At 52.6% G+C, this 23,127-nt stretch overlaps 1 protein-coding gene across 6 annotated transcripts; it reads right to left on the minus strand.

Moving 5' to 3' along the window:
- Nucleotides 1-3,632: 3,632 nt before the first annotated feature.
- On the minus strand, nt 3,633-23,118 carry ZNF205 (zinc finger protein 205). Of its 6 annotated transcripts, none has more exons than XM_055409309.2 (7): nt 22,376-23,118; nt 11,317-11,460; nt 7,460-7,673; nt 7,116-7,207; nt 6,643-6,763; nt 5,117-5,221; nt 3,633-4,857 (listed from the first exon to the last, which is right to left on the minus strand). In XM_055409309.2, the coding sequence occupies exons 2-7, from the start codon at nt 11,371-11,373 to the stop codon at nt 3,791-3,793; spliced, it is 1,656 nt and encodes a 551-aa protein (XP_055265284.2). In that variant the 5' UTR covers nt 11,374-11,460; nt 22,376-23,118; the 3' UTR covers nt 3,633-3,790. The 6 variants fall into 6 exon arrangements, with proteins under 6 accessions (XP_055265284.2, XP_055265280.2, XP_055265282.2 ...); XM_055409305.2 differs by lacking the exon at nt 22,376-23,118 and adding an exon at nt 22,210-22,346; XM_055409307.2 differs by lacking the exon at nt 22,376-23,118 and adding an exon at nt 16,003-20,375.
- Nucleotides 23,119-23,127: the final 9 nt, after the last annotated feature.

Consider the following 23,127-nt stretch of genomic DNA (forward strand, 5'->3'; position numbering starts at 1 on the left):
GCTAAAATCAGATTTTCTTTCAGTCTTTAAAAAAAAATGGTGAAAATACATATTTTTAATTTTTATAATTTCTCTGTGGGATACTGGATATTCAGAATTTCTATGTGATCTTGACTAAATCTTGATATTATATGATTTTTCTAGGAAATCATCCCTTTCATCAACAATTTCAGATTTATTAACATGAAGTTGTACATAATATTCCCATTTGGTTAAAATTTTAAAAGTTGGCACATATGGTTAAGTCCCACTGCTTGTTTGGGGTCAGTGAGGAGTCTTTAATGGTGGTGGGGCAGCAGGCTTGGAGGAGTCTAGGTCTCTACTGACTTTGTGGATTAGGGCTGCCATGCCAGTTCTGCCATAAACTATCTCCAGCCCACCTCCAGGTGTTGTCTTAAGAAATTCACTTTGTCTTGTTTAACATCATCTTTATTTTGGGTCTCTATTATTTGCAGTTGAACTGAATCCTAATTCATTACCTCATAGGGTTGTTATAAAGATTAAATAAATGAGAGAATACACATAGACCACTTAGCCCAATACTAACTTTTAACACAAGGAAACACTCAATAAAGAATGGTTATTCTCAGGGAATTATGCATCACCAGTTCAATTCAGTTCAGTTCAGTTCAGTCGCTCAGTCGTGTCTGACTCTTTGCGACCCCATGAATCACAGCACACCAGGACTCCCTGTCTTTCACTAACTCCCGGAGGGAACTGTGATGTTGGAGAAGACTCTTGAGAATCCCTTGCAAGGAGATCCAGCCAGTCCATTCTAAAGATCAGTCCTGGGTGTTCATTGGAAGGACTGATGCTAAAGCTGAAACTCCAATACTTTGGCCACCTGATGTGAAGAGCTGACTCACTGGAAAAGACTCTGGTGCTGGGAGGGATTAGGGGCAGGAGGAGAAGGGGACAACAGAGAATGAGATGGCTGGATGACATCACCGACTCGATGGACATGAGTTTGAGTGAACTCCGGGAGTTAATGATGCCAGGAGCCTATCAAATGGTCATGACACAGGACAGAGGATTCATGCATGAGAGACAGCAGGAGTTAGGACCTCCCAGGCATCTTTTCCACTTTCCCTGGAAGATTTGAGCCCAGCTTGTTCTGGTCAGTGGCCTGTTGGATCTTAATCATTAGGGCTCACCTGGAGCTTTGTTAGTTGAGAACAGAAAAACTGGCATTAGCTCCAGGAGGTGACAGGCGAAAGCCACAGAGTCCTGCCTCTGCAACCCAGGCAGGAAGCCTGCCTGATCACACATCTCTGCATGGCTGAGGAGCATGAGAATGCGGATGCCACGGTCGAACCATCTTCATGAATGCCCTTTCTCCACCCATCACACAAGACACCAGGGAGAAATCTCAGGCCACAGCCTCTCTCAAGTCTCACCTTTCTAACTAACCCCCACTCCTCCCTTCCACCACTGGTGTCATTTCAACTCCTGGAACACCAGTCTCTTCCTCAGGGCAGGGTTTTTATTCACTCTGTTCCCCTAGCTTGGAAGGTCCTACCCCCAAAGCCTGAACTTTCCCTCCTGGGAGGGGCCGTTTCCGACAACCAGTACCTAACATCCTCCCTTACTTCACCCGGTTCCTTTCTTTCTGGCATCTGTCACTACTTGAAATTAATGTATATGTCATTTATACGTTTACACTGCTTGTTAGTCTCCCTTACTAGAGCGGAACCCCTTGAGGGCACGGATCTTGTCTGGCTTTTTCATCGCTTATTCTTCAATATTTAGCAAAGGACCTGGAAGGCACGTTTTCATTTCGTATTCGAAAAATGAAGGAGTGAATGTGGCAAAGCCCCTATTTAACGGTTCCTCGCCCTTTACCATTCACCCCTGCGCGCCACTACCACGTCCCCCCTCCAGCATGGACTGCCTCACTTTCCCCGACTCCCAGCAAAAGAATCAAGGTCTCCTTCAGGCCGTTTCCACGCCCGTCTCTTCCAGGCAGCCCTGTTAGGCCCTGCTCTAAGACTCAGCAAGTGCCGGCAGGAGTCATCTGGGCTCTCGCTGAGCTCCTGTGCCGGGGCCACGACTCGCCGGCTACCGTGCACAGGCCAGCCATTACCAGGGCCTCATGTGGTATCTGGGCTCGGGCTCCCGGGGTCTCTGGGCAGCGACAAGTCTCAGCTCTGCGCAAGAAGCTAAGCTGGAAGCGGCTGTGGCCCGAGCCCTTGCCTTCTGTCCGCCCCCTCTCTAGGACGGCAGGAGGTTTGGCGCCTCGGTGGTAGGCCTGGGGCCTGAGCTGAGAGGAAAAGGCAAAGTTACAAAGCCCAAAGCGTCGACCAGTTGCCAGGCAACCGTGAGGCTTGGGGCCGTGAGGGGGAGGGAATGCCTGGAGAACAAACATCGGTCGTGATTGGTCACTTTTGCTGGCGCCCACCCCCTAGCCCCGCCTCGACACTTGATTGGCAAAGGCCAACGTGGGAGGGGCGGGACCTTAAGGAACCGGTCCTCCTGGATACGAGGCGACCCCCATACCCCAGACCACCGACTCCGCGAGGTCACACGAGTTTGGGAGGAGTTTCTCAGGCTGCTGAATCAGCCTACGTCCCCGGCCCCGCCCGGCCCGGGGACGGCATTATGCCTTTAGCAAGGACTTGGGCCGGGGAATTCCCTGGCAGTCCAGTGGTTAGGGACTCGAAGTTTTCATTTCATTTCATCAAGGCCAAGGGTAAAACAGGCAGGCAGGCTGAGGCAGGGCAAATTACAAAGAACATGTACTATAATGAAAACTGAGCGCCGAAGAATTGATGCTTTTGAATTGTGGTGTTGGAGAAGACTCTTGAGAGTCCCTTGGACTGCAAGGAGATTAAAACAGTCCATCCTAAAGGAAATCACTCCTGAATATTCATTGGAAAGACTGATGGTGAACCTGAAACTCCAATACTTTGACCACCTGATGTGAAGAACCAACTCATCTGAAAAGACCCTGATGCTGGGAAAGAGTGAAGGTGGGAGGAGAAGGGGATGACGAAGGATGAGATGGTTGGATGGCATCACCAACTTGATGGACATGAGTTTGAGTAAATTCCGGGAGTTGGTGAAGGACAGGGAAGCCTGGCGTGCTGCAGTCCATGGAGTCGCAAAGAGTCGGACACAACTGAGACTGAACTGAACTGTACAAAGAGGCCAAGGAGGTGAGAAGTAGGAGAGGGAGATGGCATCAGCCTCAGAAAGGACCAGGAGAGGTAGGGGGTCCCTGGTAAGTGAGAAATCCTCACTGGATTGAAGCTGGGACCCCACGGATGCAGGTGAAAATGTGCAGCCACAAAATGCAGGCCCCAGTGCCTGAGACAGGAGACAAGGTAGGCAGAAGACATTGAGCATGAATTCCCATGCTGACTCTGCCCTGTTCCTGACTCCCTAGGAAAAGAGCCATGGGAGGGTCCAGGGCTCAGCAGGAATACCTAACGACAACAGCAGCAGAAGTGGCTGGTTGGCTTCAGGTTGGAAACCTCTAGATTCCAGAATGGGTCCCAAGCCAGGTAAAGGCTGGGGAGGAAGGTGCTTTCTCAAAGGAGTGAGAATGCATAGTTGCCCCTGGAGGCTCCACTTTCCCCATGAGTCCAGGATCAGCTTCCAGGGCCCCGTGAAAGGAAGCTATAGGCTGTCGCTTGAATTCCAAGACCTTTAATTTGCGGCGATCATGCCTGGTCCTCATCTGAGCTTCTCCCGTGTTGCCACCCCCATGCCAGCACCTCCCCGCCTCCCTTCCTGGGTCTCCCAGGTCACACCTCCACAGCAGATGCCCTGGCCCCTCCCTCCCAGCCTCCTAGGTAGGGGCAGGCGGGGGTGCCGCCAGAGTCCCGGCCGCCCCCAGCATCAGCATGGCTAGGGCCTTGGGCCCCGCCGTGTGGATTTTCTCGTGCCGATGCAGGTTGGAACGCCGGCTAAAGCTCTTGCCGCACAGAGGGCAGGAGTACGGCCGGACACCTCGGTGGGTGCGCTGGTGAGCGGTGAGGTGCGAGCTGTGGCTGAAGCTCTTGCCGCAGTCGAGGCAGTGGTAGGGCTTCTCTCCGGTATGAGTGCGGTTGTGCGCGATGAGGTTGGATCGTTGGCTGAAGCACTTACCGCACTCCGGGCACGGGTAGGGCTTGACCCCGGTGTGGGTGCGCTGGTGGGTGACCAGGGCCGAGCTCTGCGTGAAGCACTTGCCGCAGATGGGGCACTTGTGAGGCTTAGCGCCCGTGTGGGTGCCCTGGTGGGTGACCAGGTCCGAGCGGCGGGTGAAGCGCTTGGCGCAGCGGTCGCACACGTAGGGCTTCTCGCCCGTGTGGATGCGCTGGTGCTGGATCAGCGTCGAGTGGTGGCTGAAGCTCTTCCAGCAGGACGGGCAGGTGTAGGGCTTCTCGCCCGTATGGATGATCTGGTGCTGGATGAGGTGCGAGCTGCGGCCGAAGCGCTTGCCGCAGTCCGCGCAGGCATAGGGCTTCTCGCCCGTGTGCGTGCGCCGGTGCGTCACCAGGTGCGAGCGCCAGCTGAAGGCCTTGCCGCACTGCTCGCACTTGTAGGTCTTCCTGCCCGCCTCGCTGTCCAGCGCCAGGCCCTCCTCGCTGCTCTCGGCGGCGGCCGTCCCCCCTTCTCCGGGTTGCTCTGGGAAGTGGCCCTCCTGGGTTTTCGGGAGGTCGATGTCAGGCAGGGCTGATTCCGGCTGTGTCTCCTCCATGGGACAGGGCGGCACATCGTCCATGGCTGGCCCTGAGTTCTGGCCGCTGGCTGCTCGCTGCCCGCACCGCGGGGCCTCCCCCTGGGCTCTTCCCACTCTGCTTTTGAAGGACTTTACATCTCCAAGGGCTCCCAGGGATGCAGCCAGCTCCTCCTTGTCCACCTCCACCGCTCCTGGATAAACAGGGTTTCCAGCAAGAGACAGGCTTTTGTGAGGGCCCCAGGGGAGTTCTGGAGACGGAGATGAGGGCAAGCACCTGTGGGGCACCCTGGAAGCAAGAGCCACCTCCACATAGGAGGGGAGGCGGGTGGTCCCACCCCAGGAGGAGCTGTGTGTCTGCACCCCACAGTAAACAGCCCGCGCTAACCTGGGGCATTGGAGAGTGACAGCCAAGACCCCACTACCCCGCCCACCTGTCCCCTCTGCACGCACCTCTTTTCTCCTCCTCCTCACGTCCCAACTGCCTGCTGGAGCCCGGGGCCTCGCCCTTGCCCTGCACTTGAGAGGCCCAGAAAGGTCTGCTGAAGGGAAACCCTGCTTGGAAAGACATGCTGTGCTCAGTCAGGGCCCTTCGGGCTGTACAGTGGGAGATACCAGCTCCCACCCCCCGGAGAGGTGATGGAGCGAAAGAGGGGGTGCAGCTCTGCAAACACAGATGGCCACACCTCTCAGGACACAGTTCCCAGGCATCGTCCAGACACTCTTCTCTTGGCTGGCCACTCCTGCATCACACAACCCCCAGCAGTGACCCCCTCAGTCAGAATCCAGATGCAGTCTTCCTCTCCTGCACCTGCACCTTCCCAGGACCACAAAGAGGGCTCCTGGGACAGGGGCAGTGGGCAGAGAGAGGTCAGCAGGAGGGCCAGGGTGAGAGGGCCAGGGACACCGACCACCCATAAATCAGGGACCACAGCCCATTTGCCAAGTTCCCCAGGTTTGAGGGCCTGGGAATTCTGGTCAAGCCAGGAAGACAGCAGAGGGGGCCCCGGGCTTCATGACCTGATCCAAGCCCCATGGGAGGGAAGGAACGTGTGGACCAATGGGTGGTTTAGAGCATTCATGAGGCCCACCATGGGGCTGCGAGTGGAGAATGGTTCCCTCTGATCTCCCAGGACTTGCCTGGACCTGCTGGCCGAGGCCCTGGAGAGTCCCAACATTGGGTGGCGAGCAAACCTGAGATAATTACAGGCGTGAGCAGAGCCATGGCTGTGATCTTGAGGCCCACCACCAAAGTCAGAAGGTGGAATCACCCAGTCTATGGCTCCACTGGGACTAGCAGTTGTGTGACAGACACGCATGCACTGGCAGACAGACTGACTGACCAAATGAATGAATGAACACTCTGATTTTCCCATAAACCCTCATAAAATTCTGTCATGAAAACTAGAGCCTGAAACTGAGGAGTCAAAGCCCTGGGACTTAATTACTCACCATGAGAAAAACCGAGGGAACCAAGGCCCCTCTGAAAAGAGGACATGGCCCTGGGAGGGGGATGTGACAGCCCAGAGTCAAAGGCCTGGAGGGGCCAGCAGGCACTGTTCCCCATCCCCTGGGCCGGCAGTCCGGCCCGGAGCCAAGCTTTCTGCTCAGACACCTCTGAAGCTGGGCTTGGAGGGGAGAGGAAGGGGAGCTACTGGAAGGAGCTAGGGAAGAACTGGAGCACAGTCTCTAGGTGGGCATTGTCCAGCATGGCAGCCGCTGGCCTTGCATGGCTACTTCAACTCAAATCTGAGCTGATTAAAATGAGATAAAACAGCTCAGTGGCTCCAGCTGCATTTCAAGGACTCACTAGCTACATCTGGCTTGTGGCTACCACATCAGCACAGAAAGAACATGTCTATCACTAGGATGGTTCTATAGGACAGCAAGGTCCAGATGAACTGCAAGAGGGGATTCAAGCCCTGGAAAAGGGGGAGAAGGTGGTGATGGATGGGTCCCACTGATTCCCTAGCCCTTACCCAAGGACAGCCCGCTCCTCTTCTGCAGGACCTCCCTGTAGAAGCTCTGCTGGGTGTGGTCCAGCCGCCCCCATTCCTCCTGGGAGAGGTACAGAGCCACGTCCTCAAAGGTCACTGGCATCTGAAACAACACAGAAGGCCCCCTCTCCAGGACATGCCCTCTCTCCGGGACTCACTGGGACGTGGTGGAGGCGCTCAGTGGTGCCAGGACGAGGACAGACCTGGACCCCCATCCTGCTGACTGGGGTGAGGCCCGCCCTGGGTCTGCTGGTGAAGCAGGGCAGCTGCCTAAGGAAGACTTTTGGGGGCAAGAACCATGCGACTGTGAACAGCAGAGGACAAAAGCAAGACTCCCTTTCAGCACCACTTCCAAAGCTCAGGATCTCTGGCCCCACCCTCAGGTCCAGCGCTCGGACCCAGAGGACAGCTCCGCCACAGATGCTCTTCCTGCAGCCCTGGACGTGGACACTCACCTGGGACCAGGCAGTGAGGAGCGCCGCGGCCATCTGCTGGTCTCTGGTCCTCCCCTGGCGGGAGAGCACAGGGATCTGGGGAGCCGGGAGGGCTGAGAGAGGAGAGAGGTCCTCAGGTGGCCATCTCACCCTGCTTGGCCCTCCTGCTCCCGGGAGTGAACAAATGCCAGGCCCACCAGGGACCCCCCGCTGCCTCCAGCTCCACTCCCAACCTGACCCGAGAGGATCGGTGGGCTCTGAGGGTGAGTCTGGCAGCCTCTGTGGGGCAGGTGGGGCAGACACCTGGGTCTCCCTACCTGGGCTGGGAGCAGGGAAAGGGCCCCTCTCCCCGTTCCCTTTCTCACCTCCTCCAGGCAGGAAACACACTTTCTCCTTAGTGCCCTGGCTTAGGGGCACCCAGCCCCGCGCTCCTTGAGCTCTGGTCCCCTGAGACACCCCTTCAGGGTGCGGTTCCTCTGGCTCCATCTTCATGTGGGGTGACTCCCGGGCCTCTCCTAGAGGCACTGTCCCCTCTGACTCAGAGAGCATTTCTTGACAAGAATGCCCATGGCCTGGAGTCTAGGAATGACAGGTGCATCAGCACTGGAGCAGAGGATGGGAGACACAGAGGCAGACCCTGCAGGTGGCAAAGCGTACACCCAAGTGCAAGGCTGCCCTGCTCCCCGCTCCGTCCCCGAGACCCGCACACCCTGGTTCACGCCCACCAGCAGGCAGGACCATAGGGGAAGGAAGTGAGGCTGGGCATGGCCCTGCAGGTGCCCACGGGGCAGACACCTCTTCCCAACATGAGCCTCACACCTCCCATAGCAGTGTGGATTGTTATTCTCTAAGAAAAAATAAGAGCGTTCCAGAAAAACATCTATTTCTGCTTTATTGACTATACCAAAGCCTTTGACTGTGTGGATCACAATAAACTGTGGAAAATTCTTAAAGAGATGGGAAGACCAGACCACCTGACCTGCCTCCTGAGAAATCTGTGTGCAGGTAAGGAAGCAACAGTTAGAACTGGACATGGAACAATATACTGGTTCCAAATAAGAAAAGGAGTATGTCAAGGCTGTACATTGTCACCCTGCTTATTTAACTTATATGCAGAGTAAATCATGAGAAACGCTGGACTGTAGGAAGCACAGGCTGGAATCAAGATTGCCGGGAGAAATATCAATAACCTCAGATATGCAGATGACACCACCCTTATGGCAGAAAGTGAAGAACTAAAGAGCCTCTTGATGAAAGTGTAAGAGGAGAGTGAAAAAGTTGGCTTAAAGCTCAACATTCAGAAAACTAAGATCATGGCATCTGGTCCCATCACTTCATGGCAAATAGATGGGGAAACAGTGGAAACGGTGGCTGACTTTATTTTTCTGGGCTCCAAAATCACTGCAGATGGTGATTGTAGCCATGAAATTAAAAGATGCTTACTCCGTGAAAGGAAAGTTATGACCAACCTAGATAGCATATTAAAAAGCAGAGATATTACTTTGCCAACAAAGGTCCGTCTAGTCAAGACTATGGTTTTTCCAGTGGTCATGTATGGATATGAGAGTTGGACTATAAAGAAAGCTGAGTGCAGAAAAATTGATGCTTTTGAACTGTGGTGTTGGAGAAGACTCTTGAGAGTCCTTTGGACTGCGAGGAGATCTAACCAGTCCATCCTAAAGGAGATCAGACCTGGGTGTTCACTGGAAGGACTAATGGTGAAGCTGAAACTCGAATACTTTGGCCGCCTGATGCAAAGAACTGACTCATTTGAAAAGACCCTGATGCTGGGAAAGATTGAGGGCAGGAGGAGAAGGGGATGACAGAGGACGAGATGGTTGGATGGCATCACCGACTCAACGGACAGGGGTTTGGGTGGACTCCGGGAGTTGGTGATGGACAGGGAGGCCTGGCGTGCTGCAGTTCATGGGGTCACAGAGTCGGACATGACTGAGCAACTGAACTGAACGGAATACATGAGGAAACAGTGTAGCTGGGTCGGGTGAATAGTGTTCCCCCAAAATTCATGTCTACTTGGAACCTTATTTGGATTAAAGGTCTTTCAGATGTAACGGAGTCTACAGCCCATAGAGTCGCAAAGAGTCGGACACAACTGAAGCAACTCAGCACAGATGTAATGAGTTAAGGATCTTGAAATCGTCCTGGAATCAGTTGGGCCCTAAACCCAGTAACTGGTGTCTGTATATAAGGAGAGGACACAAGGATTTCCCAGCGGTCCAGTGGTTAGGACTCCAAGCTTTCACTGCCAAGGGCCAGGGTTTCATCTCTGGTGGTGGAACTAGGACCCCACAAGTCAAAACAAAACAACAAAAAAGAGGGCACAGAAACAGAGGCAAAGCCACGTGAAGTTGTTTGTAGACTGTAACGATGCTGTCAGAAGCCCAGGGACACCTGGAACCACCAGAAGCTGACAGGCAGGAAGGATCCTCCCCTAGAACCTTGGGAGGGCCCTGCCGACACCTTGATTTTGGGGTCCTGGCCTTGAAATGTGTGAGAGAATAAATTCTGGTTGTTTTAAGCCACCCACTTTGTGGTCCTTTGTTACAGCAAACACAGGAACCTAACACAGCCAGGCTCTGAGATCAGACAATGGCCCGAGGTCACAGAGGTGGCAGTGGCTTGACCAAGACTGGAACTCAAGTGGAGCTGACCCGCAAGTCACCTCCAGGGCCACCACTTCTTGAAAGTGACAGGAATGCCTGTGGCCTTGGGCCATTTCAGGCCTTACTCAATTGGTCAAAGAAACTGGAGTTTCTGATTTGGAAAAAGTCCAAGAGTACCTCTAAATGTGTTGAGTCCCTGCATCCACCTAAGTCTGATGGAAAGACAACTCCCAGGCTCGTCCCCTTCAGCACTGCCTCCCATGGTGGGACTTCCAGGGCCCTCCCTGCCCCCTTCACAGCAGCCTCAGGGCCCAGCCCTCTGAGAGGCTGAGGAGCAGGCTTTGGAGTCAGGCTGCCGGAGCGGAAATCCGTAACCTCTGGTCACTAGCCTTTCAGCCCAAAGCAGAGCAGAGCATTGGGGAAAGTCACTTCCCTTGCACTGGGAGGTCCTGTGAGGCCTCATCTCACCCACAGCACTGGGCACCAGCCAGCCTCCTGCTAGGAACTCAAGTCTATCCTTCCACCTCCCTGCCCATCTGAGTATAGGTTAAGGTCTGGACGAGAAACACCTCAAGCCGGAGTCAAAGTGCCTGGGAGCCACACGGGCCAGGTGGCCTCTGAGACCCAGCTGCTCTACCTCCGCACTGGTAACACGCAAGAGCTACCCTCTCCAGAAAGTTCTGGATGAACAAAGAGCGGTGCTGGTAATTATTATTATCACTCTCCTGTGGGAGCTGACAGAATCCAACATCAGCAGAGAATGCTATGGACCTATGAGGCCCATTGGGTGTTACAAAGGCATGATGGAAGGGAAACTGAGCAGCGGTAAAAATTCTTTGTGCTTCTATGATATAAACACAGAAAACAAACACTTGATTTGTCTTTGCACTTGCAGCCACTGGAATCCGAGTTGAGGAGTTCCAGGTTTCTCTGACCCAGGATCTAGTTGCTATGGGTGGTGCTGGTTTATAAGCTGTGGTAACAAGCTCCTATGGGCTGACGAGCTGCACACAGATGACTCCCCTGCCTATTATCTTCTCCTAGCCTCCCTGCCACCTGGCGAGACAGGTGGGCACGGCAGGCACAGGATCCGCATTTTACAGATGACACACCTGGTTCCCAGAGGCCAGGGGCACTGCGCAAGGTCACACACTCGGCTGCAGCTGACTCAGGTTCCCCCACGGCTGGTGACCCTGGTCCTCCCTCAGGTTGTTAATTACACACACACAGATATAGGAAGGACTAAGTGCTCAGGCTCAGAGTGAGAGGAGCTGGGGACCCAGGCAGAGAGGTGAGGCTTGCCATGTGACCATTTGCCCAGAGCAAATCCCACCTCTAGGACCCCCCATGCAACCCCCTTACCATCTTATGTAGCTTTGGGTCTGCTGACTATGAATTCACCAGGCAAAGCAAAACAGTCCCATAGAAGTCAATTCCCTGATGAAAGGTATTTCCCATCATACCTTCTCTTCAACACCCCCAGACCCATCCACCAGCCTTGCTCCCTCAGAGTCTCTTTCAAATGCCCTGCCCTGAAAATCCCCTGCCACTCCAATCCTTCCAGTGCATGCCTCCCCCTCACAACACCCCATTCATACCTTTCGGGCTCTCTCCTTGTCCTGGGTAGCCAGGATGCCTCCGTCGTCTGCAGACATTTTTTTTTAAATCTCAGAGCCAGAAAGCACGGTTGAGTCGTTTCCTGCTGGTGTTAGCCAAGCCCCCTCCAGCTTCTGGCCAGGAGCCTGGAGGAGCAGAAGGAAATCAGCCAGCGTCTCCTGGACACCCCCTGAAAGCCCCGAAATTCCCACGCGGGACCAGACCCATCCTTGACCCCAGACCCATCCTTGGCCCCAATCGGACATAAAGCCTCCCGGACGCCCTCCAACGGCCTCCCTCTCTCTCTAAGCTGTTTTTGGTTCCTCGCTCTGACTGAATGCTGTTTTCTGTGATCCCCTTTATCACTGAAGCAACAACTCCGAATCTCAGAGCAGCTGGGTTAGGGAGAGCTGGGGGAATTTGCAATCTGTATCTCCCGTCACCAGGAGCGTAAAGATCTGCAGAGATGCTACAAAACAGGTGCTGAGTGGGGCCCCGCCCGCCGCAGCCAGCTCGGCGGAAGAATCGAGGCCCCGGAGTCTCCCGGCCCCAGACACACACACACCCCCTGCCCTCGACCTGACTCGGTCCCACCTGGGATCCCGAAATTGAGCCGCCCGCTCTCAGCAGCCCTCCCTGCGGCTGCAACCACCCGCCCGGGCCGGGCGTCCATCCTGCTCACGGTCCCGCACGAATTATGTCCTTCCTCTCTCCGAACCCGGTCCAGGCCTCCTCCTCTCCCCGCCAGCCCGTAGCCTTCCACCTTTGACCCCGGCCCCTCCTGCCAGCCGGCCACCCGCGCGGCTCTCGGGATCCAGGCGCCCTCCCAGCCCCGCTCTTACCGACGTGGAGGCGGAGGGGGCGCTACGGGCGGCAGTGCCCCCACCCCCGGGGAAGGGAGTCTCCGCAGCCTGCACCGGGCGCAGGGAGCCGGGTGGAGACTGGGATTAGGGACGACAGGAAGTCCCTCCAGATCCCGTTCCCCGCGCAGCTGCAGCCCTACAGGGTTCCCAGCCTGGAGGGTTCCGGGTCCGGGGTCCCGAGGCCGGCTGCACCTGCTCTCGGCCGGCTGGGAGACGACGCCCCAGATCCTCCTTGCTGGCTCACGACCGGTTTTCCCGGCCTGTACTCGTGAAACCAGACAAGCAGAGGCGCCAAAGCGGGAACACACATTTTGTCGAAGGATTTTGATACTTGAAAACGTTTCAAATTTGCAGCTGTCCTTACAGGACCGACACTGCCCAGTGGAGGGACACGGTGGTCCTTTTCAGTACACAGTTTCTGAAGGTCTTATCGGTGTCTCCGTGTAGACGTCCTTGGATTTCATTTAAGGCTCCCAGAGTGGTCAGCAGGTCCTCTGAGTTCACCTCAAGGCTGGCATGGAGGTCTCGCTGCCTAAGAGCAATCCTAGGAATCGGAGACCTGGGAACAACTCTCTACCCACCCCTACCCCACATGCCTCACACCTTGGAAAGATGTGGGGTTAATCTGATTTCTTTTCCAGACACCTTCCCCCCAACCCCAGCTCCCTCTCAAGGTTAGGGATAGAAGTGACATAGGGGCCTGACCCAGCATGGGCTCCCAAACCCTCAGACAACCCTGGTGGCTTCATAGTCCACCTCTCCACCTCTGTCTTTCCTTCAGACCCTGAGAACTAAGTTTCCCAAAATGGGAGAGCATAGACTATGCTTCACTTCCTGGGGCAAGTCACCCATCCCTCCTTAACAGGGCACAGGAGACCAGGTGTCAGGAAAGGGGTGAGGGTCAGCCCTGTAGTCAGATACCAGGAAAATTCCTCCTGGAAACGTTCCCAGGCCCCCTGCCTTCTGCCCATCAGAGTCCTCCGAGATGCATCCACGTCACCCAGGAAGACAGACACCACTGGCCCCTGTACCACCCCCTTGGTGTGCCTGCTGTGTGTGCTCAACAAGGGTTTAATTTTTTAAAAAATTAGATCCCAAAACTTAAAACTTAGGAGAGTCCCCATAAGATTGACTGTTTTGAGAAAGGAGAACAACCAGAGCAACCCTGGACCCATATTCCTCCCATTAGGGATCTGCTCTCAGTTTACCACCTTTGGTTCCCCACTTGGCCCTTGCAGCATTTTTGGGGTTTGCAGCAAATTGGGTTTGCAGTTCTGCTTGTGGAGTTCAACTTGTTTTAGGAGTCCTAGAATTCTAAGGGATTCTACTATTCCCTCAGAAATGAAAAATTGAAAAATAAAAAATGATGAAAGAAAAATTACCCCCGGAGTTTGGTTCTGGTCAGTATTCTCAGGTGTTTTAATCCTCAAGGTAAAGAGAGATGAACAAAGTTGTATCAAGAGTCAATACTGTTTTCAAGCCAGAGAGGGTCATAAACTGAGGAAAAGGCACAAGGGGCCTTGGAAAAGATGAACTGTGCAGTCTGGGAGTGTTTCTTCATCAGGTTGGTTCCAGAGTAAAGGAATTCACCCTGAGGTGGACCATCTCACACTTGGCAGGCCCAGGAGTATACCAAGGGCAGAAACAGTGTGTGTGTCCTGATTCCTGGGCAAATGTTTCTCTATCAGACAAAAGGGGCTACATCAGGGATACTGAGAAAGCCTAGAGGTTTGGATGCCACTATGGGATCACCTAAACAAATGAAGTCTCTGCATTTATTTAACTGTTCAGAAAATATTTACTGAGTATCTGCTATATGACAGACATTAACTCCTTGGAAATGAGAGGAAACCGTTCCAGGGCTTGCTCTAGGCATGAGCAGGTCTAGGAGGAAGGATTATCAATATTTGCTGTGTGAGAATTGCAGTCCCTGAAAGACTTCAGAAAGGCACCAGGGCAGAGTGAGTCAATAAGTAAAGCGGTCAAAAAATGCCTTCAGTAACCAGGTAGTACTGAAGATCCCCTGGAGAGGGAAAGGCTACCCACTCCAGTATTCTGGCCTGGAGAATTCCATGGACTTTATAGTCCACAGGTCACAAAGAGTCAGACGCGACTGAGCGACTTTCACTTCACAACCAGGTAGAACAATAAACCATCAGTGCTTGGGGTATAAGACTGGAGTGAGAGGGACTTCAAGGGCCTCAAGAAACCACATTTTGTTTAAATGGGGTGGTTGGGGGTTCGATATTGCCAAAAACTTGAGGATTTTTCAAGAGAAGCCAAAAAAGAATTCAATTTTTATGTGAAATATCCTGATGTTTGGATATTGATGACTAAAACCAACAAGCAGTTTAAGAACTGTATACAATTCCAGCAGAAAACATCTGCTGTCTCGTTCACAGGCCACCAGGTTAGGGGTGTACTTGTCTCAGAAGCCTGTTTATAAAATAATTATCACAGATGAAGGGGCTTTTTGGAACTTCAGGCACAGGAAATGCTCAACAAATGCTAATTCCAGTATCCTGTGACTTCAGTGAGCTTGAGTAAGAAAATGCCGTCTTTAGTAAATACTGGGTTGGGCAAAATGGATTTTTGGTCAACCCAATAACTCTGTGAATTACCCCCAGGCTGGCCTGCGAGCTGATTCAGGTCTTAAAGAGGACCTTACAAAAACAGCCAGGATAATAAAAACTAGGGGAAAAAATCATTTGATATAAGAAAAACAAAAACAAACATGTACTAATTAAGATGGTTAAACCAGGCTGGAGACAGGGCACTGCAGAGATTTACTTAGCCTTAGGAAAGAGAGATGATAAGGCAAATAAAGGAATGTGAGAGAAGTCAAGAAAAACAGGAATAATCGAGTAATATTAGATCAAATGTTAACCACTGAAAAAGAAAAAGACTTGCTCCTTGGATGAAAAGCTGTAACGAACCTAGACAGCATATTAAAAAGCAGAGACATTACTTTGCCAACAAAGGTCTATCTAGTCAAAGATATGGTTTTACCAGTAGTCATGTATGGATGTGAGAGCTGGACTATAAAGAACTCTGAGCGCTGAAGAATTGATACTTTTGGACTGTGGTGTTGGAGAAGACTCTTCAGACTCCCTTGGACTGCAAGGAGATCAAACTAGTCCATCCTAAAGGAAATCAGTTCTGAATGTTCATTGGAAGGACTAATGCTGAAGTTGAAACTCCAATATTTTGGCCACCAGATGAGAAGAACTGACTCACTGGAAAAGACCCTGATACTGGGAAAGACTGAAAGCAGTAGGAGAAAAGGGACGTCAGAGGATGAGATGGTTGGATGGCATCACCGACTCGATGGACACGAGTTTGAGCAAACTCCCGGAGTTGGTGAAGGACCGGGAAGTCGGGCGTGCTGCAGTCCATGGGGCCGCAAAGAGTCGGACACGACTGAGCGACTGAACTGAACTGATAAGTGTTCGGTAGGTGGAGCCATAAATTTAATAATAATAAAAAAAAGTTTTTAAGAAGAAAAATAACTAAGAACTCTCAGGGCAGCTGAAGACCAGGTCGTGAGTATTCAGGCGGCCGGCGGTCCGCTGACCCCCGGAGGCGTAGAGGGAACTCGCAACTCCATTTCCTGACTGCGAGGTGACACCTGGAGAACGCGTTCGGAGCCACGCGAGGCCCAGAAAGCTCACAAGTCGGCGCAACCCAGCTGCGCTGCCAGCAGAATACCGACGCGGGGAGAGCGTCGCCCAGGCAACGACTCTACCCCGCCCCGCCCCGCGGAAGACACTGTCATTGGCTATCTTCCGCATGGTCCTGCCCATAGAGCACAACAGTCTCCCTTACCTGAGCGCTCTCGTCCGCGCCCCCGAGGGCAGCCGCGCCGGGGCTGGAGGGTTATCCTGTTGCTACCTGACCTTGGCTGGTGTGCCCGCGTTTCCTGTCCGGCTGCCCACTTCAACTTCCGGTTTTTCTGGGTCTTTCATGGAGCCCCACTGTGGACCGGGGGCACGTGGGCAACTGGGATGGTAAGAACCGAGGGGCGGACGCCCGGGAGCCCTCGAGTTCTTCGTGGGGAGAATGGGGCTGGCTGCGCGAGGGCCCTCTGCTCTAGAGCGCCGGCTCCGGGGACCCGCGAGCGCGAATTCCCTCCCAGCGCAGTTCAGACTCCCGGGTCAAGGATCAACGCCCCTCCACGTCTGATGGGAGTTTTGTTCCAAATATTAGTGTATGCTGCTGACTTGCCCCCTCTTCGTAGGTGGCACATATCTTGGAGATGTTCAGTATGAAAAACATAGAAATAGAGAAAGCAAAGCATGCAGCCTGTCAAACACTACCAGACATCAGTAAGTGGTGAAAACAGGTTTCATGCAGTATCTACAGACAGCAGGGCAAAGAACTGAGCTCCATCCTATGTGCAAAGGTGACTGGGTGTTTCAAAGGGAGAATTGGGGTGTGTGGGGGGAGGTCAATAGTCAGAAAAGTGAAAAATCACAAAGAGCCAGTCAGTGAAGATGCAGTTGGCGGGGGTGGGGTGTGTATGCCAGCTGGCAGATGTGGGAGTCGGGAGTCCATCCTCCCACGGGGAAGGGAGACCAAGGCCCTGTTCTTTCTGATGAGTACATTTCAAAGGTATGACTCTCAGGGCTGTGAGGGATGCTTCTGAGTTGAAAGAGACATATGTTCACATTATAAGTCCTATTTAGTAAATGCTCTAAGAAAGTGAGGTGAGGGGCCCATCATCGGGTGTTGGCTAGAACAAATAGTAAATTCTACAGCGTGGAGCTGTCTCGGGCAGGCATTTTAAAGGGGGGCTGCAGTCATCACAGCCTTATGCTGCTGGAAGCCGTGCAAGAGTTCGGTCAAGTCTTGGTGCAGATTTGGACAGATGATTATGTGCCAAGAGTTCTGCTGTTCTCAAGCAGTGCCTTGCTGATTTGTAACTGTGGCATATTCTGTTGTGTGGCTACATCACAATCTACTCACCACCCACTCCTTGATGCCCCAGCCTTGCAGCAACTGAAACTACCCAGCAGCTCTTATGGTGGAACCTTTGCTTCTTTCCAGGGAGTGAACAGACTAATATCTGGTTTTTTAAAAATACTTTGGTATTGGCTGTGCTGGGTCTTCCTTGCTGTGCAGGGAAGTTGTTCTCTAGTTGTGGAGAGCGGGGACTGCTCTCTAGTTGTGGTGTGTGGGTTTCTCATTGCGGTGTCTTCTCTTCTTATGGAGCATGGGCTCTAGGGCTTCAGGGCTTCAGTAGCTGCTGCATATGGGCTCAGTAGTTTTGGCTCTCGAGCTTCAAAGTGCAGGCTCAGTAGTTGTGGCACTGGGGCATAGCCCTGAGGCTTGTGGATCTTCCTGGACCAGGGATTGAACCTGTGTCCCCTGCACTGCAAGGTGGATTCTTAACCACGGGAACACAAGGGAAGCCCCTAACCTCTGATTTTGCAAACAAGGCAGGTAGAGAAACTGCCAACCCCAAACCTGGCTCCTGGATCTTAGCTGTGATGCTGGCTCAGAAGTCTGCCCATCACAGTTGGCACATATGGCCCTTTCCTGCCCTGGGCAAGCTCCAGGAGGACAAGGAGGCTCCTCCCTAGGCAGCAGCTCCAAGCATTTCTTACCATGATTGTCAAGTCTTGCAGCTTCAGCTTCAGCCAGGCAACCCAAGAACACCAGGGCCAGAAAAGCCCCCAGAAGGGTTGACTGGATGATTCCCAAACACCCACATCCCACCTTCCAGAACATTGTCTCTGCCTGGGTGCTAAAGACAGCTTACAGTACAGGTAGGAAGGGGACTGTCTACTGAGACTGAGCTCAATAGTCACTCCACCTGGCTCTTTGGGGGTAGATATTAGAGTAAATTAACTTACTTTCTCCTTAGAAGTTGCTGCATTTGTAGGAAACCAGGTCACTGTCATTTTCCCCAAATACCCTTTGCCGTTGCTGTGGCTGCCTCCTGCTGTTGGATACCCTAAAGTGTCCCCCAGTCTTGAGTAGAGTTTCAGCCCACATTCACTCACAAAAGCGAAAGACAGTGAAGCAGGGATGGGGGCACTTAGGAGTTGCGGTGACTGGCTACGCATCAGAGGAACCTCCTGGAGGCCACTCACGGGAGCAGATGACAGCGGCACTCAGACACCCGCCCTTGATGTCCTTTTCAGCTAATGTTTCCAGCCCTTCATCCTGCTGCCTGCAGTCTCTGCCCTCTACCCTCCGCTCGCAGACTTCCTCCTCTACATGTCATGTGGTCTTTCACAAATATCTCTTCTATTTTTTTTTTTTTTAACTTGACTGGGTGTGAAAAGAAATGTAGAACTTCCATTAGTTTTACTTCTCTTTTTAAAAATCCTATTTTTGTGAATGCTTTATAATGTGAGAAAAATCAGTAATGATAGGAATCGGGGCTCCATGGAGAAATGGCTGGTCCTAGGACTGGGCGGAGAAAAGATGAGCCTGCAGACATCGGGAAAGGATATGGTACCAACTCCCTGCACAGGTGGGACAGAACCTTCTGAACCTGAATATCTACATACCCTGTGACACAGCGATTCCCTCCTGGGCACACGCCCCACAGTCACACACCTGTATGGTTCCCAGAGACCTACAAGAACTATTAAGTACGGCCCCAAACTGAACCCCCTCCCCCCTCGCGTAGCGACAGAATGAATAAACAACACCGCGGGGGGATATCTTCGGGGAATCAGCAACACGTGGATGAGCCCCCACTGTGGAGTAAGGTCAGAGGAGAGTTCCTCTTGTGTGACTTCATTTGCACGGAGTTCCAGAACAGACCAAACAAATCTGCTGTGATTGGAAGTCAAGATCGAGATTATGGGGGAAGGGAAGTGACCACAAGGGGGCACCAGAGTAGAGTGCCAGTGAATTCTCTGATTGGGATGCTGGCTCAAGGGCTGTTTTCAGTTGGTGGGATTTCAACACGCTCTTCATTTTGAGTTTGGGCACATATTTCAGCAGTTCATTTAAAAGTTCACTTTAAAGGAAAAAAGGAGGGAGACTTCCCTGGTGGTTCAGTGGTTAAGACTACACTTCCAGTGCAGGGGGCGAGGGTTCGGTTGGGGAACTAAGACCCCACATGCTGTGCAGTGTATGGGGTGGGGTGGGGTGAGGGAGACGAAAAAAGGAAGTGAATGAAAAGAAGCCAGTTAGGCCATTGCTATGATCCAGACAAGAGGTGATGGTGACCTGGACTTGGTAGTGGCAGTGGAGGTAGAGAAACACAGATGTAAGCAATGTTCAGGTTATCAGACCTATGGAACTTGGGGACTGATGAGATGGTTAAGGCTCTATGCTTCCAATGCAGGGGGCACAGGTTCGATCCCTGGTCAGGGAACTAAGATCCCACAAGCTTCATGTTGTGGCCAAAAGAAGGTGGCAGGTACCATGTCCAACCACAAAGGCAAGCCAAGGAGATAGATGAGGAAAATAAAGAATTCAAACTGATACAGAAAGAGCAGAAGAAACTTGAGGACTAAAAGCTAAGGGGCCCCTGGTCACAGGTGGAATTTAGAAATCTGGGAAAAGGTAGTATCTGAGGCAATGATGATCCTTAATCCCATGCATGTTTAAACATCTGGATTTCCTGCCATAACATCTATCACCACCTAAAGCTCAAATGAAGGGGCTTCCCTGGTGGCTCAGAATCTGGTAAAGAATCTGCCTGCAATACAGGAGGCTAAGGTTTGATCCCTGGGTCAGAAGATTCCCTGGAGAAGGGAATGGCTACCCACTCCAATATTCTTGCCTGAAAAACTCCATGGACAGAGGAACCTGGCAGGCTGCAGTCTGTGGGGTTGCAGAGTCAGACATGACTGAGAAACTAATACACACACAGCTAGAATGAAGTGTTGTCTCGGAACCTGTTGTACCTTTAAGAAAAAACTTCTGTTAAAAATAAATCATACAGTCACCTTCTCTTTAGCTCTCAGTTTTTTCTGCTTTAGCTGTGAGATCATAGTAAACCTAGCTCAGATTCCTGCCAAAGTGTGTCCTTAAGTCTTTATTCCGTCCCGATTTCTGTACCACCTGGAATTAAACCAACTCATTAAAAAAACAAGAATGAAGAGGAGGACTTCCCTGGTGGTCCAGTGGTTTAAGAATCCAGCTTCCAATGCAGGGGACATGGAGCTTAATCGCTGGTGAGGAAACTAAGATTCCACTCCCCCCAAGGCAACTGAGCCTGCCCTGCTGAGCACTGCTCCCCTCCCCTCCCCCTCCCCTCTCAAGAGCCGGTGTGCCCCAACAAAAGAAGTCCAAATGCCACGAGGAAGACCCAGTGCAGCCAGAATAAAGAGTGTATCTCAAAATTTCTTACATATATAAAAATAATGAGGCCAGGGTAGTGAGGTGGGATCAGTTTGGCGTGTTCAGAAACTGAAAGGCAAAGGAAAAGAGGACAGAAGATGAGACCCGTGGAAGGAAGGAGCTTTGGGCTGAGCCCCAGACCGAGCTGTCTGGATTTAGTTCTGAGTGCCACAGAAAGCCATGGAAGAGCTTTGAGCAGCACAGTGAAGGGATGCAATTAAATGACCTACCCAAGTCACACAGCAGCAATCGGCAGAGCTGACTGCAGCTGGAGCTCGCAGAGCCAACGACTGGCTCCAGGCAAAGACACAAGCTGAACAGCCTGGGGGACAGCTTTCGTTTACAGACTCTCAAGACAGACCTGAACAGGCAGTGCTCACTCCTGCTCTCATCAGAATGCCCAGTGCCTTTGTCCCAGGCCTGGTCTTTAGTGAGGGGTCTGACTGTGCCATAAACACTCCTAATTACTCCTTCAAGATCGCAGCTGCCCAGAGGAAAATGCTAAGATGTTACTAATTCAGTTTAGTTAAGCCACTGGATAGCGAGTGTCACTCAGCCGTTTCCTACTCTTTGTGACCCCATATAGGCCATGGAATTCTCCAAGCCAGAATACTGGAGTGGGTAGCCTTTCCCTTCTCCAGGGGATCTTCCCAACCTAGGGATCAAACCCAGGTCTCCTGCATTGCAGGTGGATTCTTTACCAGCTGAGCCACAAGGGAAGCTCAAGCCCCTAGATAAGCCAGAGCCTAATCAAGGGATCATAGTGTTCTTAACAGTAGCTCTTCCCAGAGCTAGAGAAGGATTTTCTCCTTTTGCCCTGAATTATTCTAAATGGAGGAATCCTATGGAAACTGAAAATACAAGAAATTTGTTTTTCTTTTGCAATCTCTGAAGAGATAACAGAAAAGATGAAGACCGCATCAGTCAGTATTTTCAAGGACTTTTCCTGGCCTGGATAATACTAGCCTTTTTTTTTTTTTTCATATTTAATAAATAAATGATAAGTTAGGGCTTGTTTTTTGTTTGTTTTTAGACACCAATTACTTTCCCCAAAAATCTAAGGTAACAACTAGAATAGTTTGTGTTCACTTTCAAGATAATTTTAGAAGATATTGATATATACACTAAACAGATAGACGTATATTAAAAATCCTTTCGGGATGCGTTTATCGTTTACTAAATGAAGTAACAAACCAGCAAATTCACAAGAATTTTCCTCTCTTAGCGGCTGACACTCTGGAACAGGAGAGTGTATTTTCAAAGATGAGGACGAATTTGAAGGGACTTAAACGTGCATTAAGCCTCTTTTTTTTGGCTTGCGGTATCTTAGTTCCCCCACTGGGCACTGAATTTCCGCCCCGCAGTGAAAGCACGGAGTCTTAACTAACCACTGGACCGCCAGGGAAATCCCCTAAGCACCCCACCCGCCTATTTTTTTCTGCAAAGTAATTTGAGCTAATAAAAGTCAAAAGGTATCCTCGTCTCAGTGATCTGGTCCTACCCGGATCGTAAGCCTCAAGGGGGCGGCACTCGTGTCTGTATTCAGCACTGGGTCCCTGGGGTAAGGGACCATGCCTGGATGCACTCAGAGAAGCAAATATTTCCCGAATGAACGATGCACGCGTGAGGTGGGCCAGGAGCACGGATATTAGCCAGAGCCCATCTCTGGGCGGCGAGTTAGGGGTGGAGGAGGCCAAAAGCTAGTGTTTATCTTGTCTCACTTGCCTTGCTGCCGGGACGCTATTTCTGGTGGATGGGTCAACTCGACTTCTGCTTTTCTGACAGATTTCCAGGGAAGGTGAGCACCTGAGTCGGACGCCTGGAAGTCACTGTTAGCAGCGATCACTGAGCCTGGCCGCTGCGCTCCCGGCCAGTTCCCCGAGGTTCTCACCCAGGCTCGAGGCACCGAGACCACCACGTCGGATCGTTACCCGAGGAGACCACGTCCTTCCTGCAGCTCTGCGCCATCGCGTCCGGACGGGGCCCGCTGCTTCCGGTCGCAGGGCCCGGACCTGGCCTACTCAGCGAGGGCCGCAGCGCTCGGCGCGCGGGTCGGTCCTGGAGGCGGGGCCGGGGCGGCGGGGCCCGACTTGGGGCGTGGTGGCCCCGCAGAGGTGGAGGGGTTCAGGACACACCTCCGCCCACCGCCCCGGCCACGCCCAGGGGCGGGGCCTCCTTTCCACGTCCGGGGTGGGTTTTCATAGTCCCGCCCAGGGTGAGGTTCCCGGCCCGCCCACCCGCGAGGTGCAGGGAGTTAGCCTCGCCGGGCGCCAGGTGCGCGGTGCCAGTAAACATCGCAGGACTGGGGGCTCTGCCCGGCCGTTCCTCAGGCATTCCGTCCATCCTCACATGTGCCAGGCGCTAGGCGCGGAGCAGAGAAGGGGTACCGCCCGCTGTCCTGTGAGATCCACACTAGACAGTTAAAGGAACGAAGTCCAGGTGCTGTCAAGTGCAGGAGGCTAGACCCGACCCGGGGAACCAGAGCGAGCGCAGGGTCGGCCACTGAGAACGTGGCCCAGCACCCTCTAAACAGGAGGCTCCCTGAACGCCCAGCCGGACACTGCGGACTCCCCAGAGGGAGGCGCCCGTTCCCCTGGGGCCAAGGACATGACCCAAAAATGTCCTTTAGAGCAAAGAGAAAGA

Source organism: Moschus berezovskii, chromosome 27 (assembly GCF_049115385.1).
Source record: "Moschus berezovskii isolate FMDL1 chromosome 27, NW_MosBer_1.0, whole genome shotgun sequence".
Classification (NCBI taxonomy): domain Eukaryota; kingdom Metazoa; phylum Chordata; class Mammalia; order Artiodactyla; family Moschidae; genus Moschus; species Moschus berezovskii.

What these genes read in the sequence shown, in the direction of transcription:
- ZNF205 (XM_055409309.2), bottom strand. Translation starts at nt 11,373, where the DNA reads ATGTCTGCAGACGACGGAGGCATCCTGGCTACCCAGGACAAGGAGAGA. An exon ending in GTGTTTCCTGCCTGGAGGAG is followed by an intron (nt 7,208 to 7,459) that starts GTGAGAAAGGGA and finishes CTCCTCTCTCAG; the next exon opens with CCCTCCCGGCTCCCCAGATC. An exon ending in GAGGAGCGGGCTGTCCTTGG is followed by an intron (nt 5,222 to 6,642) that starts GTAAGGGCTAGG and finishes TGTCTTTCCAAG; the next exon opens with CAGGGTTTCCCTTCAGCAGA.